Genomic DNA, 20,557 nt, shown 5'->3' with positions numbered 1-20,557 from the left:
GAGGCCATCCCTGCCCAGAGACCGTGGGGGAATGGGCAGACAAGGAGAGTGTCCCTGGGGCTGGGGCAGCACAACTCAGAGGCACCAGCGGCTCCAGCTGGGCAATGGAGTGTGGAATGTGGCTGGGAAAGCCCTGCCTGGGCTGGGCCAAGCAGCACAGACAAGCCCTGACTCCCATTCCCCAAACAACTCTCTCAAGGAGACATTTAAAAGGAATTACATTTGTTTGTGTCTTCTGAGTTGGAGAAATACCAACAAGGGATTGTCAGGAGCTCAAAGCAACAAAACAGACTTTACTGGCAAATTTAGAAAATCAGAGAAACTTTGGCAAAAGGTTTAATATGACATTCAATCAACACAAAACACTTCTCAAAGCATTAACTTGGCCCATTCAACTTCATAAACTCGTAGTTTGTTCAATTTTAATTTAGTCAAAATTTGCAAGGGGACAAAAATAGAAGAAGACACAGGATGAGAGAAAAATGTGATATAGAGATGCACTGTTCAGATGGAAATTCCAAGAGGAGGTAGGGTCAAGATGTGTGCTTGCCTTGTGGTCAGCCTTCAATACCCCTTGGTCTCCCTGGGCCCTTCCCCCAGGTGGGGCTTGGGCTCATTTGGTCCCTCAGGAGCTGGGCTGGGGCTGCAGAGGTGGCTGTGGAGCATTGCCTGTGCTGTGCCAGGGACTGGCAGCCACTGCTGGGCTGGGATAGAGGCTCTGGGGGGATTGGGGTTCCAGGGCAGGACAAGGCTGGACCTGCCCCCTGCTCTCCCCCACACACAAAATGTTTTGAGCCACCATTCTCCTCCGGTCTCTCACAGTAAGGCAATGTTGCAGGTGAAATCCCAAATTTGGCCATGGGTGCCTGGATGAGAAGGACAGCTCCTTTCCATAGGATGGAAAGCACAGAGCCCCAGTGTTTGGAAGGCAAGTGAGAGCCTCTCTAGTCCAAGGCTTGCCAGACTTGTCAGGAATGGCAGATTTTGTCTGGGAGCAGTCTTTGGATATAGGGAATTTGGAGGTGACTCTTTGTGTCTGTGTGCACACAGGAGTGCCTGTGCTGGGGAAATGTGGCAGAAATGCTGCTCTCTGAGGGGTTTGAGAGCCTTGCATAGCTGAGTCAGTCAGGCCTGTAAGTAAGGTTATATCATAAGGAATAAGTTATTTGGTGTTAAGAGCTTTTTTTTGCTAAGTAAAGTTTAATATAAGCTAAGTTGAATATTGTTTAATGTTATTCTACCATTAAATCATTGAGTCATAGGTTGTAAGTTAGGTTAAATACTCTTTGTGGGAATCCATGCAATTAGAGGGTTCTAGGAAAGCTGCAAAAGGCAGGCCTCAGATACAGCAGAATTGTGAACAGTGCTAAAGCAACAGTCATGAGATAGGTCAGCAGAAAAATTATTTAAACTGTAGAAAAGGCAAGGGCAAATAGAACAATAGCCTATGTATTAATGCTTGTCTGAAAAGCTCTCTAAGTTGCAGAAAGTTTATCTAGCAAGATACTAGGAAGGTTAAAGCTTGATAATGGAGCTCTGTGCGTTGTCTCTTACAAACGGGTATTGTATTCTAAATAAGCAAGCATTGTTTTACCCAAAGGTACGTGTGCTTATGGTGGTTGGATAGAACTACTCTCAATATGCTTTTGCTTTGTGTGATTGGTCAAGAAGCTTATAAAGTATGTTGTAACATTAAGTTTTCTGGCCTGCTGCCTGGATTGTGAGCTGCTAGCATCTTCCCATTATCAAAATCATGTAATGAGACTGATGCTGAAAAAAGAAACAGCTCGAGACACTTTCCATAGCAGCCCCATCTCGTTCGCATCTGTAAAAAAACCCCCGGCTGGTGTTAAAGTTAAGTGCTGTTCTTTTGCTAAATTGTGAAGTTGAAGGTATCAGTTAAGGTTAAAGTGTAAGTAAAGTCCTGTTAAGTTTGAGCTCTGTTCAGCTTTTGGGCCATATTCCTTTTATCCTTGCCCTCACTGTCCTTGTGTCACACACACACACACAGGGACAGTTCTCGTCTCATTTCTGGTTTGATTGTCCAGACTTTATTTGGTTTTGTTGTTGCTTTGTTTCCTTGGTGTGCCTGAAGTGTCCAGTCAGGAGCAGAGTGACTCCTGCCAAGGAACTTTGTGCTGCTGTCCCTTAATATTCAATCTGGTTTTTGCTGATCCCTTGCTGGGGATTTTTTCAGCACTCTCAAGGCCTCATTGGTACCAGGGTGAAGGAGCCCTGGCCCAGGCTCTGGCCCTGGGGGACACGGGGACGCTGCCGGGGGGTCCCTGTCCCCCTGTGCCACCCCCAGGGCCCCGGCCCCCCGTCCCCGTGTCAGGCTCTGGGGTCGATCTCGTGGAACATCCTCTGGGGGAGGCTGCGGGGCCGGGGGCGGGGGGACCCGGGGGGACAGGGGACCCCGCTGTGCACGAGCAGGGTTGGACTGCTCTGGGGGGAACTGTGAGGGGGGCCGGGGCAGAGTGACCTCCCCAGTGACCTCACACAGCCCCCGTGATGTCACACAGCCCCTGTGATGTCACACAGCTGCTGTGAAGTCACAGAGCCCCCTGTGATGTCACACTGCCCCCCTGTGATTTAAAACACCCCCCGTGACAACACACAATCTTCCTATGATGTCACAACCCCTGTGATGTCATACGACATCCAGTGATCTCACACAGTCCCCTAGCATGTCACACAGCCCCCCCCTTTGATGTCACCCTGTGATGTGATACATCTGCTCTGTGATGTCACAGAAGACACTTTGATATTAAAAGTCATCATGTGATGTCACTGTCTGTTCTGTGATGTCACAGACTGCTCTATGAATTTACAGCCAGCCAGTGATGTCACAACTCACTCCCTGATGTCAAAGTTCCATCCTCTATGATAGCAGGATCGGCTCTATGGCCTCACACCCTACTCTGTGATGTCACATAGAGCTGTGTGATGTCACAACCCCCTCAGTGATGTCACAAAGCCCTCTCTGTGATGTCATACTGCCACTCTGTAAAGTCACAGCACACACTTTGACCTCACAGCCAGCTCTATGATGTCACACAGCCATGCCATGATGTCACAGACTGCTCTGTGATGTCACACAGTCCCCTCTATGATGCTGTAGCTGCTCAGTGACCTCACAAAACAAACTCTGTGATGTCATAGCCCAATCTGTGACCTCACACAGCCCACTCTCTGCTGTCACACAGCCCCTGGCTGACATCACAGCTGCTCTGTGCCTCCATGACACAGGCACAGAGGAGCTGCTGTGACACAGCCCCCTCTGGGACATGCCACAGCCCCTGCCAGTGCTGAGCCCCTGGGAGCTCTGTCTGTGCCCTGCTGGTGTCCCTGAGGGGCCCTGGCAGTGCCCCAGCCCTGCTGGGCTGTGCACAGGAGCTGCTCCTGGCCAGAGCTGTCTCTCTGCAGCTCTGCTGCCCTTGCCAGGAGCTGCCTCTGGGCCAGGAGCCCGGCCCAGCTCAGCAGCACAGACACAGCACAAGGACTTTAATGACCCTCTGGGGCTTTGGTGCTCTTTGCATCAGACTCAGTCCCTCAGAGTGTGCTCAAAGAACTTCTGAGGGACTCAAAAAGAGGGTGAAACAATGAAATTTCCCCTCATACTTTAGAGAGATCCATGTGAGGGAAAGGACTGAGAAAGCGTCCCCAGGTTCCAAGCAGAGCAGAACACTGGTGGCAGTGATGACAGGTGGGGACAAGCAAGGCAAAGGTGTCTCTGGTGCTGAGCAAACCTGGATGTGATTCAGGATTGCAAAGGGCCAAGGCCTGAGCCCTTTGGAATTAATTCTTCCTTTCTCCTGCTGTTCTCTACTATGTCAAAAGGATCCTCCACCTCTGAAACCACCCTTCAATCCCTCCCAAAGCTCTCCTCTGCTGTCCTCAGTTTCCACCCCACTGAGCACAGAGCTCCTGTGTCCCTATAGAGTGGTCCAGTGCTTGAGGCCAAGAGTGCCTGGACATGAGGCACAGTTCTTTTCTATAGGAAAGAAACCTCAGAACCCCAGGGTTTGATGGTAGATGAGAAGCAGTCACCAGAGGCCAAGGCAAGCCAGACCTGTCTGGCCTTGCAGCTTTTGACTGAAAGCAGCCTTTGGATATATGGGGAAGTTGGGAGGTGGAATTCCATTTCAGCCATGGGTTCCTGGACTGGAATGACAGTTCTCCATAGGAAGGAAAGTGCAGAGCCCCAGTGTTTTAAGGGCTGATTAGAGGCGGCCCCAAGGAGGCCAAGGCCAGCCAGACTTGTTGTCAGGGAAGAATCCTTGGAGAGACAGAATTTGGGAGGCCAAACCCCACTTTTGTCTACAGGGATCTGGATGAGAAGGACAGTTCCTTTCCATAGGAAGAAAAGTGTGGAACCCCAGAGTTTCAAAGGTAGATGAGAGCTGGCCCTCAGGAAACCAAGGGAACCTAAACAATCCTGGCAGCTTTTCTCTGGAAGCTATCCTTGGATTTAAGGAATTTTGGAGGTGGATTACCAATTTTGGCCATGGATGCCTGGACTTGAAAGATGTTTTTTTCCATGGGAGGAAAAGCACAGGCCCACAGTGTTTTGAAGGCAGATGAGAGGTGGCCCCCAAGAGGCCAAGGCCAGCCAGAGCTGTCTGTCCTGGCAGGTTTCATATGGCAATAATCCTTGGATATAATCAAATTTGGAGGAGGAATCCCAATTTCAGCCATGAACCCCTGGAGGAGAAGGACAGTTCTTTCTGACAGGAAGGGAAGCATGGAACTCCAGGGTTTCAGGGGCAGATGAGAAGTGACCTTCAACGTGCCAAGGTCAGCTAGACCAGTCAGGCAGGCCCCAGGAGGCCCAGCCAGCCAGACCTGTTCCATGTTCTTGGATCCTTGGGGCCCTCCAGCATGACAATGAGCCCTTGGGTCCATGAGGCCCTGTAGGATCACAACAGATGTTTGTTTCCACGAGGCCCAGTGATATAACAATGGTCTCCTTGGCTCCACAGTGGCACAATGGCCCCTTGCTTCCATGAGGCCTTGCAGTGTCACAGTGGTTTCCTTGTTTCCATGGGACTGTGCAATGCCACAACGGCCCCTTGGTTCCATCACATGGCAGAGTCTCAAACTGGCCCCTTGGTTCTATTGGGTTCCCCAGGATCACAATGGCCCCTTGGTTCCACCAAGCCTGGATGTGTTACACTGGCCCCTTGCTTCCATGACACCTTGCAGTGTCACAGTGGTTGCCTTGGTTCTACGAGACCCTGAGATGACACAATGGCCCCTTGGTTCCAGTGGGTCCCTAAGTGTCATATCAGTCTTCTTGGTTCTATGAGGCCCCACAGTGTCACAATGGACTTTTGGTTCCATGAGCTTTTGTACTGCCAACAACAGTCTCCTTGGTTCCATGAGGCCCTGCAGAGCCCCTTGATTCAACGAGGCCTCAAAGTGTCATCATGGCCTCCAGGATGTCATGAGGCCCTGCAGTGTCATAATGGAACTTTGGTTCCAGGTGTTCCAGCACTGTTCCACGAATCCTTAGTTCTATGGGGCCCTGTAGTGTCACAATGGACTCCTTGGTGCCACACAGTGTGACAACTGCCCCTTGGCCTGCCAACGCTCCATGGTACCACAATGATTCCTTGCTTCCAAGAGGCCTTGTAGTGTCACAATGGCCCCTTGTTTCAATGAGGCCTTTGGTGTCACAGTGGTCTCCGTGATTCCATAAGGCCTCGCAGTGTCACAACAGACCATTGGTTTCACTGAGCCCCACAGTATCACTGTGGTCCCCTTGGCTCCACAAGGCCCTGCTCTGTCACAATGGACCTTTGGTTCCATGATGCCCCAGAGTGTCACAATGGTATTTTGGTTCCTTGTACCCTTCATCCCATGGAGACCCCCAAGGTTTACTGTAGTCCCCTTGATTCCTTGAGGCCGTGCCATTCTATAATGGTCCTTTGGTTCCAGTGGGTCCCAAAGTATCAGAACAGTCTCCATTGTTCCATGAGGCCCCACAAAGTCACTGTGCTCCCCTTGGTTCCACCGGCCCCACAGTGTAACAATGGACTCTCGGTTCCATGAGGTTTCTCAGTGCCAATGGCCTCCTTGGATCTGCAGTGTCACAGTGGCCCCTTGACTCCATGTGGCCACGCTGTGTCACAATGGCTCATGATTCCATGAGGCCACAGAGTTTAACAACGGACCCTTGGTTCCGTCAGGCCTTGCTGTGTCACAATGGATTTCTGGTTCCATGAGCGTTCACACAGCCAACAGCAGTCTCCTAGGTTCTGCAGTGTCACAATGGACCCATTTGTTCCATGAGGTTCCATAGCAGAACACGGTCACCTTCCGTGTTCCGTGAGGTTCTGCAGTGGATATGGACCCATGGTTCCACCAGGCCTTGCTGTGTTGGAATGGCCCCATGGTTCCCAGAGGTTTTTCAGTGTCACAATGGTCTCCTTGAATGTGCAGTTTCACAATGGGCCATTTTTTCAATGTGGCCCCAATGTGCCAAAATGGATTTTGGTTCCATGGGGTTCCATGGTGTCACAATGGACCCTTTATTCCATGGGTTTGCTCAGTGTCACAGCTGAATCCTTGGTTCTGTGAGGCCTCACCATTATCAAAGCCAAAATATCAGAATAGGACTCATTAACACTAAATTGCTGTTTAAGAGGTATCATTTATTCAGGCCTGAGATCTAGTTTGGGATAACTCCTAACCCTATGTGGATGTGTTATTCTACCAGCGTCACTAAATGTGTATTACAATTTACCCATTACCATAAAATCCACCCCAAGTTCCCAGTTTCAGTCCTTCTTTTTTCTGCCATTACATTCTTGAGCCGGATATCTTCCTGTCTTCCAGCCATGCTTGCTGGGAAAGCAGACCCTGCATGGCTTGTTCCTGTGCTGAAAGTTCACAGGCACAGTAAAAATTGAATGAACCCTTTTGGTATCAGCCCAAGGCTTTGTGTGGGCAGGCAGAGGCAGGCAGGAGGCAGAGCTGTCAGCAAAGGAAGGGCCCAGCCAGGTGGGGCAGCCGGGGGATGCCGACAGCCTGCAGGGACAGAGGCACAGGGCAGGGACACCGTAGGAGAGCCTGGGCTGCACAGGGCACAGGGATGGGCAGCAGCTGCAAGACAGCCCTGACAGAGCCAACTTGGGCAGCACTTTGGGCATGGCAGACACAAAGAGCACCAAAGCCCCAGAGGGTCATTAAAGTCCTTGTGCTGTGTCTGTGCTGCTGAGCTGGGCCGGGCTCCTGGCTCAGAGGCAGCTCCTGGCAAGAGCAGCAGAGCTGCAGAGAGACAGCTCTGGCCAGGAGCAGCTCCTGTGCACAGCCCAGCAGGGCTGGGGCACTGCCAGGGCCCCTCAGGGACACCAGCAGGGCACAGACAGAGCTCCCAGGGGCTCAGCACTGGCAGGGGCTGTGGCATGTCCCAGAGGGGGCTGTGTCACAGCAGCTCCTCTGTGCCTGTGTCATGGAGGCACAGAGCAGCTGTGATGTCAGCCAGGGGCTGTGTGACAGCACAGAGTGGGCTGTGTGAGGTCACAGATTGGGCTATGACATCACAGAGTTTGTTTTGTGAGGTCACTGAGCAGCTATGTCATCATAGAGGGGATTCTGTGACATCACAGAGCAGTCTGTGACATCATGGCATGGCTGTATGAAATCATAGAGCTGGCTGTGGGGTCAAAGTGTGTGCTGTGACATTACAGAGTGGCAGTATGACATCACAGAGAGGGCTTTGTGACATCACTGAGGGGGTTGTGACATCACCGAGGGTGTTGTGACATCACACAGCGATCTGTGACATCATAGAGTAGGTGTGAGGCCATGGAGCAGATCTTGCCATCATAAAAGGTGGCTCTGTGACATCAGAGAGTGGGTTGTGACATCACTGGCTGGCTGTGCAACATCATAGAGCTGGCTCTGCCATCACAGAACACACAGTGACATGATATGGTGACTTTGTGACATCACAGTGTCTTCTGAGACATCACAGTGCAGCTGCATGACATTCCAGGGTGACTTCCAAGAGTTGGCTCTGCAACATCACAGGGATGCTATGTGACATCCTAAAGTGGGCTATGACATCACTGGTGGCTGTGTGACATTGCAAAAGTGATCTGTGGCATCAGAGTGGGCTGTGTAACATCACAGGTGCTGTGTGAGGTTATAGAGATGTCAGTATGACATCACAGGATTCTGTGTGACATCACAGGGGCTGTGTGAAATCACAGGTTGCTGTCTGATGTCACAGGAGGCTGTGTGACATCACAGGAGGCTGTGTGACATCACAGAGTGGGCTGTGTGAGGTCACTGGGGAGGTCACTCTGCCCCGGCCCCCCTCACAGTTCCCCCCAGAGCAGTCCAACCCTGCTCGTGCACAGCGGGGTCCCCTGTCCCCCCGGGTCCCCCCGCCCCCGGCGCCGCAGCCTCCCCCAGAGGATGTTCCACGAGATCGACCCCAGAGCCTGACACGGGGACGGGGGGCCGGGGCCCTGGGGGTGGCACAGGGGGACAGGCACCCCCCAGCAGCGTCCCCGTGTCCCCCAGGGCCAGAGCCTGGGCCAGGGCTCCTTCACCCTGGTACCAATGAGGCCTTGAGAGCACTGAAAAAATCCCCAGCAAGGGAGCAGCAAAAACCAGATTTAATATTAAGGGACAGCAGCACAAAGTTCCTGAGCAAGAGTCACTCTGCTCCTGACTGGACACTTCAGGCACAGCAGGGAAACAAAGCAACAGCAAAACCAAATTAAATCCAGGCAATCAAACCAGAAATGAGCCGAGAACTGTCCCTGTGTGTGTGTGTGTGACATAAGGACAAGGAGGGCAAGGATAAAAGGAATACAGCCCAAAAGGTTAACAGAGATGAAATTTAAAAGGACTTAAGTGATACCGTCAACTTCACAATTACGCAAAAGAACAGCATTTAACAGTACTTAACCTAACTTAAAACCAATGACTCAATAATTTAACACAGGAATAACACTTAACAAAACTTAGCTAATAACTTGAATAAAACTTAACAACTTAGCAAAAGAAGAACTCTTAGCAGCATTTAACTTAGCTTAGATCTCCTGACTTAACCTTACTTACTGATATCTGGATATCTGACTGACTCAGCTATCCACGGCACTCTAGCCCCTCAGAGAGCAGCATTTCTGCCACATTTCCCCAGCACAGGCACTCCTGTGTGCACACAGACACAAAGAGTCAGTGCAAGGCACCTGGGAGAAATTCCCCTGAGGGCAGGAAATGCTCCCTGTGGATCCTTTGGCATCTCCCCAGCGGGTGAAGGGTTGAACCTGGAGGAGTGGGGGGATCGGCCCAGGCTCCGTCGTTGTTGGGGATCCCCGAGTGCAGCAAACGGGAGAGTTCCCGGCTGGGAGAGGCCCCACTCAGAGGGAGTCGCTGGCCCAGGAGAGCTCCAAGGGCTCCTTTTGGAGCGCTGTTTGTAGGGCCCCAAGAGAGGGGCTTCAGTCCCTGCAATGGTTCATCCTGGCCACACTTGGCACCAACAGCTTTCTTTGGCAGGGTGAGAACAGGGATGTTGTGCCACTGAGGGAACAAAAGCAGTTCCCAGGGCTGCTCCTCCAGAAAGCAGGAGCTGGTTGGGCAGCAGCAGTGCCTGGAGCAGACAGTGTTTGTGATGAGCTGCAGAGGAGCTGAGCCCAGGGGCTGTTGGCCAAGGCCGAGCCCCAAGGAGCATTTCTCAGCTGGCAGGGCGGCCTGAGAAGGGGAGGGGGGAATGCAGCAGCACAGGGCCCATGGAACCAAGGGACCATTGTGACCCTGTGGGGCCCTGTGAGACCAAGGGACCATTGTGACACTGTGGGGCCCTGTGACACCAAGGGACCATTGTGACACTGTGGGGCCTTGTGACACCAAGGGACCATTGTGACACAGTGGCACCTCATGGAATCATGGAGAGCACTGTGACATTGCTGGGCCTCAAGGAACCAAAGGGGCTGTACTGACGCTGTGTGGCTCCAAGGAATGGAGGGATCATTGTGACACTGAGAGGCCCCATCTGACCAAGGGTCCACTGTGACACCGCAGGGCCTCATGGAACCGTGGAGACACCATTAAGACACTTCATCGCCTCATGGAACCAAGGGGCCATTGTGACACTCTGGGGCACCATGGAACCAAGGAGTCCATTGTGACACTGAGGGGGCTCATGGAATCCTGGAGACCATTGTGACACTATGAGGCCCCATGAAATAAGCAAAGCATTGTGACACTCTGAGGCCTCATGGAACCAGTGAGACCATAGTGACCCTGGGAGTCCCCACACACCCCAGAGGACCATTGTGATACTGTGGGGCCTCATGAAACCAAGAGGCCTTTGTGACACTGCTGGGCTACATGGAACCAAAGTTCCACGGTGACACAGAGGGGCCCCTTGTCATCAATGTCCATTGTGACACTGTGGAGCCAAAGGAGACTATTGTGACACCAAAAACCCTCACAGTTCAAAAGTCCATTGTGACACTGCAGGGCCTTCTGGAAACTTGGACCCACTGCAACGCTGTGGAACCCAATTGAACCGAGGGTCCATTGTGACACTGCTGGATCCCATGGAATCAAGGCACCATTAAGACATTATGGGGCACCATAAAGCCAAGGCAACATGGAACAGGACTGGCTGCTTTGGCCTTCCAGGGACTACCTGACTGGTCTAGCTGGCCTTGGCATGTTGAGGGGCTCTTCTCATCTGCTGCTGAAACCCTGGAGCTCCATGCTTTCCTTCCTATGGAAACGAACTGTCCTTCTCAGCCAGGTGCCCATGGCCAGAATTGGGATTTCACCTACAATATTCCCTATTGTGACAGACTGGAGGAGATTGTTGGCTGGAAACATTTCATGTGTGGGGGAGGAAGGGGCAGGTCCAGCCTTGCCCTGCCCTGGAAGCCCAGCCCTGCCCTGCCCTGGAACCCCAATCCCCCCAGAGCCTCTATCCCAGCCCAGCAGTGGCTGCCAGTCCCTGGCACAGCACAGGCAATGCTCCACAGCCACCTCTGCAGCCCCAGCCCAGCTCCTGAGGGACCAAATGAGCCCAAGCCCCACCTGGGGGAAGGGCCCAGGGAGACCAAGGGGTATTGAAGGCTGACCACAAGGCAAGAACACATCTTGACCCTGGATCCTCTTGGAATTTCCATCTGAACACTGCTGGAATCCAGGGCTTTGTAGCTGTGTGTGTGCTTCTCTGTATATTTTTTGTTTTTCTCTGTCTGTGTCTATTTCTTCTATTTCTGTTCTCTTGCAAATTGCAAATCTTGAGTAAGTTAAAACGGAACAGGCTTAGAGTCTGTGAAGGTGAATGGCCCAATTTAAAGCTTTGATAAGTGGTTTTTGTTTTTCATTGAATGTCATATCAAACCATTTGCCAAGTTTCCATAATTTTCTCATATTACTAGTAAAGGCTGTTTAGATCTTTTGAGCTACTGAGGATCTCTTGTCAGAATTTCTCGAGTGTGTCCCACTCAGAGGACACAAACAAATGTAATTCCTTTTAAATGTCTCATTGAGAGAATTGTTTCCGGATTGAGGGTCAGGGCTTGTGTGTGCTGCTTGGCCCAGCCCAGGCAGGGCTTTCCCAGCCACATTCCACACTCCATTGCCCAGCTGGAGCCGCTGGTGCCTCTGAGTTGTGCTGCCCCAGCCCCAGGGACGCTCTCCTTGTCTGCCCATTCCCCCACGGTCTCTGGGCAGGGATGGCCTCACTGGGGGCTGCTGACATCCTCAGCAACTTGGAGGCTGCTGCTGAATTTCCCTGCTCCAGAGGCTTGTTCAGCCTTCAGCTCTTCAGTGCAGGAATTCAGTGTCCCGGGGCTCATGAACATTCAGAACACTTGAACAAGCCAAGCCTCTGGGAATAATTTGATTTAATTTTCCAAGTCACTTGTTCAGCCTTCAGCTCTTCAGTGCAGGAATTCAGTGTCCCATGGCTCATTAACATTCAGAACACCTGAACAAGCCAAGCCTCTGGGAATAAATTAAGTGTTCAAATCTTTTGTGGTTAATTTGACAGAATTCAGTAGTGTGTTCCAAAGTGAATGCATTATATTTAAAAAGACAGTGAGAAAACATTTTTTTAGGTCCTGTTAAGGATTTTTTCCTATTCCTAAATCGATATGTGCAATCTCCAATTGACACTGAATCCAAGTACCTCCTCATGCAGTTGGAATAGATATGAAAATCAAGATCCTTCATGGCTGACAATCAATCAGACTCTGTCCCTACCCCCACCCCACCATTTCCCCCATCCAAGCCCTGGCACTCAGAGCAGCCTTGTGCAAATCTGAGCTCCCTCCAGCCCAGGCTGCACCTGCAGCTTTCAGCTCCTTGGCACCAACTCCCACCTGCTTTCCTTGCAGAAGGAGCTGCCTGGGACACAGAGGGATGTTCATTTCTTGTCAGCCAACAAAGCCAAGGGAAGGCACAGCCCCATCAAATGCAAAAGTCATTCTTCTCCGTGGCTCTGCCCTGCCCCTGATCCCCACAGCCTGTCCGGTTTCATTCATTCCTCCTTTGCCAGGCACTTTCTGGGACAAGGGAGCTCTGCTCTGGCTATGGAGGGAGGTCCAAGTGCAGCCTGGCATGGGAACCAAAACTCATCAGGTTTGTGTCCTTTGGGGGTCAGGAACTGGTGAGACTCAGAGGCACAGAAAGGTTTCTCTTCATGGCCAGCATAAAAAATGTGAAATGATAAAATGTAATAAACATCAAAACACTTCCCCTGGCTCCTTCTGACATTGCAGCAACATCTGACATGTCTGCCATCCACAAGGGATTTCCATACACTAAGGATTTTAGACAAAGATATAAGAAGAGGTGATATAAATGAAAAAACTATAACTAGCTGCTCTAAATGAAGAGATGTCCTAAGACATGGCCATTTAACCAGGAGGGACGGAAACCCCTAAAGGAAGGGGGTCATGAAATATTGGACTGAATGTTGGTGGCAAAGGGAGAGGGGAAAATCAGTATTTCTTCTTCTGCCATCAGTCAAAGAATCCAGTAGATCCAGAAAATTCCTGTTCCTGGTTGGAAAACTTTGCCATTTCTTAAGAATTCTCAATTGACACAGATAAAAAAGATTTGTTTGTATATTATGAAAAAAAAAGGCATTAACACCTGTGCCCCTTTCCAGGCAGACATGAGTTGTGTCCCCATGAACAGGCAGTGCCACTTGTGCCCTGAGGTGCCCAGCTGGGATTGGATCTCTCCCAGAGCACCTGAGGGAGAGCAGAGCACCTTGCAAACTGCAGGTCCCTGACAGCCCCACAGGGCTCCTGCCCCATCAACATCTGCTCTGCTCCAGTCTGAAACAGGGCCCAGCACGGTGCTGGGATCATCAGAGAGCTGAGGTGTGTGCTGGAATTCAATGGCCTCCCCATCCCACAGCAGCCCTGCATTTCCCTGCTGCAGCCTTGGTCTCCAGCACAGCCATGGAGGCTCTTTGGGCTCTGGAGTGTTGCTGCAGCCCCCAAGGGCAGCTGAGCTCTGCCCTTGGCACAGTCAGGCCTGGCCAGCGCAGGCCATGCTCAGCAATTGCTTGTGTGTGCCTGGCCTTGCTGTCAGCCCCGGCAGCGGCTGCGTGGCCCCTTTGTGGCCCTGTGCTGGCCCAGCCATGGTGGCCCAGCCCCTGTGCAGGCCCAGCCCAGGCCAGGAGCATTGCGGCTGGGAACGGCCCCTGTGCCGTGGTGCCCACAGCAGCCTTGGGGCTCTGTGCCCCATGGCCTCCCTGCTGGGCAGCCTCTGCCAGCTCCTGCAGAGCCCGTGGCACCTGTGGGGCTGCACAGACAGCCCTGCCCCGGGCTCTGCCGGCCTCTGGGCCAGCAGAGAGGCAGCCAGGGCTGGCCATGGCCGGGAACAGGCCCTGAGCCCTGCAGGAGGATGGAGCTGGGCCACAGCCAAACTCAGCCCAGGCCAAAGCTGGACTCAGCAGCCAGGGCTGGGCACAGAGGCTGGTGCTGACAAATGTCCTGGGCCCCCTCCCTGCTCTGTCCGTGCCACCAAGGGCACAGAGCAGCCTCCTCTCTGGGCCACTTGCCTGTTTGCAATGCCTTGCACAGGTGCTGGCCCTGCCCCACAAGGCCTGGCCTGAGTCCTGCCCCTGCACGCTCAGCCAGGCTGAGATGGACACTGATGGTTTCTGGGCCAGGCTCTCTGAGCCCAGCCCAGCTCCCTGCAAGCTCTGCCAGCTGCCCTGAGCTCTGGGCAGCACCAAGGGCCTCTCTGAGCCCAGCCCAGCCCAGCCGGCTCTGGCCCCACAGCTCTGCTCAGGCCAGGCTGCTCTGGGCACTGGCCCCACGGCCTCAGCCCCCGCCAAGGGCACAGCAGCAGCTGCAGCTGCCACAGGACTCAGCCCCAGCCATGGGGGAAGGTGCTTGGCCAAGGCCAAAGGAGGCTCCCTGGCTGCCCTGCTCCCCTCGGCCTGAGGTGCTGAGAGCTCTGCAGCCCCTGCTGCCATCCCATCTGCCCAGGGCAGCACAAGAGCCCCGGCCTTGGGGCCCTCAAGAACTGCTCCTGCTCCAGGCCCAGGGCCCATGCCAAAGCTGGGACAGCAGCCACAAATCTGTGCCCATTTCTGTTCATTGCTGCTCCCATGGGGATGGATCCTCAGCCACTTGGAGGTTGCTGATGAATTTTACTGCTCCAGAGACTTCTTCTTTCTTGAGCTCTTAAGTTCAGGAATTCAGTGAGAAGATCTCATAAACATTTGTTCAGAATACCTGAACAAGAAAAGGCCCTGGGGAATATTTCAAGTTTTCAGTTCTTAATGTGGTTAATTAGACATATGACAGAAGTATATTCAAAGTGAATATACAATAATATAAAACAATGCTGAGAGTACAGTTTTGTTCTGTTAAGTTTTATTTTCCTGTTTATAGATTGATCTCAGCAATTTCCAATTGATATTGATCCCCAGCAGCTTTTAATGCGGTTTGAACAGATATGAAAATCATGACCCTTCATGGCTGACAATCAATCAGAATTTTTCCCCACTCCCTCCCCACCATTTCCCTCATCCAACCCCTGGAACTCCTATGGATCAGGAATGGTGTGGCCAGCAGGGGCAGGGCAGTGATTCTTCCCCTGTGCTCAGCACTGGTTGGGCAGCACCTCGAGTGCTGTGTCCAGTTCTGGGCCCCCAATATAGGAAGGACATGGAGGGGTTGGAGTGTGTCCAGAGAAGGGAAACAAGGCTGGTCAGGGGTCTGGAAGAAAGTCTTGTGAGGAGCAGTGGCTGAGGGAGCTGGGGTTTTTTATCCTGGAGAAGAGGAGGCTCAGGGGAGGCCTCATCATTCTCCACAACTCCCTGACAGGAGGGTGCAGCCAGGTGGGGTCAGGCTCTTTTCCCAGGGAACAGTGACAGGACAAGAGGACACAGCCTTCAGCTGCACCAGGGGATTTTTAGACTGGACATTAGAAAATATTCTCCACACAAAGGGTGGTTGGGCGTTGGAATGGGTTGCGAGGGTAGATAGGTGAGTCACCGTCCCTGGAGGTTTTTAAGAAAAGACTGATTGCCATGGTCTGGGTGACAAGGTGGTGTTGGGTCCCAGGTTGGACTTGATGCTCTCCAAGGTCTTTTCCAGCCCAGTTGATTCTCTGATGATTGTGACCCTGCAGGGCCCTGGGGAAGCAAGGGGCCATTGTGACACTGCAAGGGGCCTGGTGGCACTAAGAGGACCATGGTGACACTGTGTACGACATGGCAGCACAGAGCCAAGGGGCCATGGTGACACTGTGGGGCTGGATGGAAGCAAGGAGTCCATGGTGACAGTCTGGGTCCTGGTGGAACCACAGAGGCCACTGTGACCCTGCAGGGCCTTGTGGAACAAGGGGCCATTGTGCCACTGTGGAACCAAGGAGACCCTTGGGAGAGCCTGGGGACAGGGGAATCAAGGGGCCATTGCTCCATTGCAAGGACTCTGGGAACTGAGGGGACAATTGTGACACTGTGGTGCCCCATGGAACCAAGGGTCCCTGGTGACACTGCAGGATCTTGTGTCACCAGGGCTCCATTGTGACACAGCAGCACCAAGGAATTAATTGTGGCACTCTGAGGCCCCATGGAACCACAGAGTGCAACTGTGACCCTGCGGGGCCTTGTGGAACCATGCAGAGCATTGTGACAGAGCAGGACCTGGTGTCATGATGGGGCCATTGTGACATGCAAGACCCCATGGAACCAAGGGGCCAGGGCTGCTCCTCAGGGACTCCTGGAATGAAGGAAACATGTTTGACACCGTGGTGGCCCTTGGAACCAAGAGGCCATTGTGACACAGTGGAACCAAGGAGAGCATTGCTGCACTGCCAGACCTCATGGAACCAAGGATCCATTGTGACACTGCAGGGCCTTGGGGGACCACGGTGCAATTGTGACACTGCAGGGCCCAAGGATCCAAGAGACTTTGTGACACCAAGGGGTCCCATGGAACCAAAGGGGCATTGTGACACTGGGAGGCCTCATGGAAATCATGGAGACCATTGGAACACTCAGGAGCCTCATGGAAGCATGGTGACACCAAGTTGGATGTGAGTGTTGATCTGCTGGAGGGTAGGAGGGCTCTGCACAGGGCCCTGGGCAGGCTGGATCCAAGGCCCAAATCCAACAAGGTGAGGTTGAACAAGTCCAAGTGCCAAATCCTGCACTTTGGCCACAACAACCCCTGCAGCGCTACAGGCTGGGGACAGAGTGGCTGGAGAGCAGCCAGGCAGAAAGGGACCTGCAGGGACTGATGGACAGCAGGCTGGACATGAGGCAGCAGTGTGCCCAGGTGGCCAAGAAGGCCAATGGCTCCTGGCCTGGATCAGGAATGGTGTGGCCAGCAGGAGCAGGGCAGGGATTCTTCCCCTGTGCTCAGCACTGGTTGGGCAGCACCTCGAGTGCTGTGTCCAGTTCTAGACCCCTTGGGGTGGGCATTAGAGAGAAATATATACCAGGAAGAGTAAAGAAAGCAAAGGTGGCACAAGGGAAATGCTCAGGGCAGTTTGGGGGTGGCTGCCAGGCAGCCCTGGCTCTGAGCAACAGCGTCTGCAGTGGCACAGGAAACTCCCAGCTGATGGGAACAAACTTTCTGGCTGAGTGCAGAGGCCAGGACAAAGCTGAGTGGTTTCCCTGGTGTCCCGCAGGCCTTGCTGGCCCCAGGGGCTGATGGCATTTGTGCTCCCTCAGGTTCATGTCCCCACAGCAACAGCATGGGGGTGCTGGCCCTGCTGTGTGCAACGCAAACAGGGGCTGCTGAGGCAGTGCTGCCGTGTCTGTGCCTGCAAGGATGGGGCACCTGTGTGAGCTGGGGCAGAGGCCAGGGCTGCAGAGGGGGGATGTTGCTGGCAGCTGCATGAGGACGCTCTGGGACGCTGCCCTGGGCTGTGCAGCGCCCTGGGCATGGATCAGCCCCTGCTCTGCTGCTCCTTCCCGTCTGCCCCAGGGCCCTTGCAGAGCCCCAGCCATGCTGTTTGCCCCCAGCCTGCCCACGGCCAGCCTGGGGCTGCTGACGGGGGTTTCTGTGCTGAGCATTGGCCTGGCCGTGTTCTTGAGAGAGCCTGGGCAAGGAGCCTGGAGCCCCCAGGGCCTGGCCTGAGGCGTCAGCGCTGCCCCAGCAGTGCCCATGGCCTGTCCCTGCTGCAGCCCCGGCACTGCCACCCCCAGGGCTGTGCCCGGCCCCGAGAGCACTCAGGCCCTGCAGCAACACCAGGGCCACCAGGGCAGTGGGGCAGGGCCACGGCAGCAGCACTGGCAACACCAAGTGCTGCTGCTGGGCACAGCTGCTGGGCCAGCACTGATCTGCCCCAGCTCTGCACACAGACATTGCTGCTGCAGCTCCAGAGAAGGCAACACAAGGGCATCTCTGCAGAAAACTCTGCTGGGAGAGATCCTTTAGTTCCTTTGAAGACACCACGAGCAGAGCCCCTCACTGACACAGTGTGTGGCCACAGGGAAGGTGGAGAGAAACAAAATTACCAAAGACACAAACAATGACATTTCTTTGTGGACAATAAGAAAAAAGTAAAGCAAAGGTAAAGAAACTCTAAAATGAAACCAACAAGAAGTATCAAATACAACTTTTATTACGAGTGATTTGCAAACACTGTCCAGCAATTTAATGCTTCTGAAATTTTCCAGTCATCAGTGTCCACACTGCAGCCTTGAGCTCCTGGTTCCTCAGGCTGTAGATGAGGGGGTTCAGGGCTGGAGGCACCACCGAGTACAGAACTGACAGGGCCAGATCCAGGGATGGGGAGGACATGGAGGGGGGCTTCAGATGAGCAAATGTGCCAGTGCTGATATACAAGAACACCACGGCCAGGTGAGGGAGGCAGGTGAAAAAGGCTTTGTGCCGTCCCTGCTCAGAGGGGATCCTCAGCACAGCCCTGAAGATCTGCACATAGGAGAAAACAATGAACACAAAACAACCAAATGCTAAACACACACTAACAGTAAGAAGCCCAAGTTCCCTGAGGTAGGAGTGTGAGCAGGAGAGATTGAGGATCTGGGGGATTTCACAGAAGAACTGGCCCAGGGCATTGCCATGGCACAGGGGCAGGGAAAATGTATTGGCTGTGTGCAGCAGTGAATAGAGAAAGGCACTGGCCCAGGCAGCTGCTGCCATGTGGGCACAAGCTCTGCTGCCCAGGAGGGTCCCGTAGTGCAGGGGTTTGCAGATGGACACATAGCGGTCATAGCACATCACGGTCAGGAAGGAAAACTCTGCTGAGATGAAGAACACAAAGAAAAAGAGCTGAGCAGCACATCCAGTGTAGGAGATGTTGCTGGTGTCCCAGAGGGAATTGTGCATGGCTTTGGGGACAGTGGTGCAGATGGAGCCCAGGTCAGCGAGGGCCAGGTTGAGCAGGAAGAAGAACATGGGCGTGTGCAGGTGGTGGCCGCAGGCTACAGCGCTGATGATGAGGCCGTTGCCCAGGAGGGCAGCCAGGGAGATGCCCAGCAAGAGGCAGAAGTGCAGGAGCTGCAGCTGCCGCGTGTCTGCCAATGCCAGCAGCAGGAAGTGCCTGATGCAGCTCCTGTTGGACATTTGCTGGGGCTGCACATGGGGATCTGTAATAAAAAAAGTAATCATGGAATAGTTGGGTTTGGAGAGGACTTGAAATATCCCAGCACTTTCCCCCCACTGCCTGCCCAGGGCTCTGCTGCCTGGAGCTGTCCCTGCCAGCAGCTGCTTCCCTGTGCCCAGGGCTGGGCCCTGCCAGTGCTGCCAGAGCCCAGCCCAGCCTTGGGGACTCAGCTCTGCCCTGCAGAGCCCTCCCAGCTCAGGCACTGCCCAGGGGCAGCTCTGGCTCTGCAGGCTCTGATGGCAACCTCAGAGCAACCCTGAGGAGGCTGGAAAAGCAACACTGATGCTGGCTCTATGAGGCCCTCTGCTGATTTCTGTCACTCCCTGTTTATGCAGATCTCAGGGAAAATTTATTTTATTCTACCTGAACTTAGAGATGGAAATATACATGCAGATTCTCATCCCAGAAACCCAGAACAGAAGATTTAAAAGCTGGATTTTATGCAGCCCCTGCCTTGCTGTGCTCCCTGTATAATCTACTTGGAAATGTTCTGCAGTTCAATGCCATGCTGGGAGCAGTCCTGAACAATGCAGCATCCTCCCCACACAAGGAGAACACTTCCAAGCCTCACCAGCTGTCTCCTGCCACCCAGATCTTGTCCCCCAGGGCTGGCAGCAGCTGCCAGGGCTGGCTGAGAGCTGTCCCTGGCAGGCAGCAGAGTCCCTGCCCCAGCACAGCGCCCTGGGCTGCAGGACCCTGCTCTGCAGGACAGCCCTGGGCACCCCTGGCTGCTCTGCACAAGAGACAAGCAGAGAATGTACTCACAGGCTCTGCAGGCATTGGCATGTTGCAGCTTGAGGAGATGGCTCCAGGAGCTGCAGCTGCACTGTCCTGCAGCCAGAGGTTCCTGTGCCAAGGGCTGGCAGTGATTGTGCCCCAGGCACTTCTCAGCCCCTTCCCAGCCCTGACTGATTGAAGCTCTCTGTTCCTCTGTGCTGTGCCCGCGCTGGCTGCAGGCAGTGCCCCAGCCCTGCTGGGCTGGCAGAAGAGCTGCTCATCCAGAGAAATGTGCTTTTGAAGCTCTTCTTGGTGACCAGGAGCTGCCTCTGTGCCAGGAGCCCAGCCCAGCTCAGCAGCACAGACACAGCACAAGGACTTTAATCAGCCTCTGGGCCTTTGTGCTCAGGCCCTGGACATCAGTCCCTGAGAGGGAGCTGAAGAAACCTCTGCAGAACTCCAAGGCAGAATCCAACTCCAAACTTTCTTGGACTTTTAATGGGTCCCAGAGAGGGACACGACTGAGCAAGTGTCCGCAGGCCCCAGGCAGAGCAGAGAACTGCAGGCAGTGATGACAGGTGGGGACAAAGAGAAGCCAAGTCTTGGTGCCCTGGGGCACAGCAGGGTCTGTGCCAGCAAGGGCTGGGAGGAGACACCTTGTCCTGAGGCCCTGGGGCCTCCTGGCCCAGCCCCAGCCAGGCTGGGCACTGTCAGCCCCTTGTGCTGCCCTCAGCATCCCCCCCTAGCCCACATCCCAGTGGCCTCA

General features: G+C 53.7%; 2 protein-coding genes across 2 annotated transcripts in view; one reads left to right on the top strand and one right to left on the bottom strand.

Annotated features, from left to right (window-relative positions):
• LOC139604076 (uncharacterized) overlaps nt 1-20,557 on the top strand; it is a 1,261,625-nt gene that overhangs the window by 712,524 nt on the left and 528,544 nt on the right.
• Nucleotides 18,102-19,034, bottom strand: LOC139604044 (olfactory receptor 14A16-like). Its single transcript, XM_071455032.1, has one exon. It carries the CDS (start codon nt 19,032-19,034, stop codon nt 18,102-18,104), a length of 933 nt encoding a protein of 310 aa, XP_071311133.1.

The sequence above is a fragment of the Agelaius tricolor genome, unplaced genomic scaffold (genome assembly GCF_023055355.1).
Source record: "Agelaius tricolor isolate 1412-34295 unplaced genomic scaffold, bAgeTri1.0.p SCAF_43, whole genome shotgun sequence".
In the NCBI taxonomy this organism is placed as follows: domain Eukaryota; kingdom Metazoa; phylum Chordata; class Aves; order Passeriformes; family Icteridae; genus Agelaius; species Agelaius tricolor.
This window is presented reverse-complemented; position numbering and strand designations above follow the sequence as displayed.

Bases quoted from the DNA above. Each gene is read 5' to 3' on its own strand.
- LOC139604044 (XM_071455032.1), bottom strand. From the start codon at position 19,034: ATGTCCAACAGGAGCTGCATCAGGCACTTCCTGCTGCTGGCATTGGCA.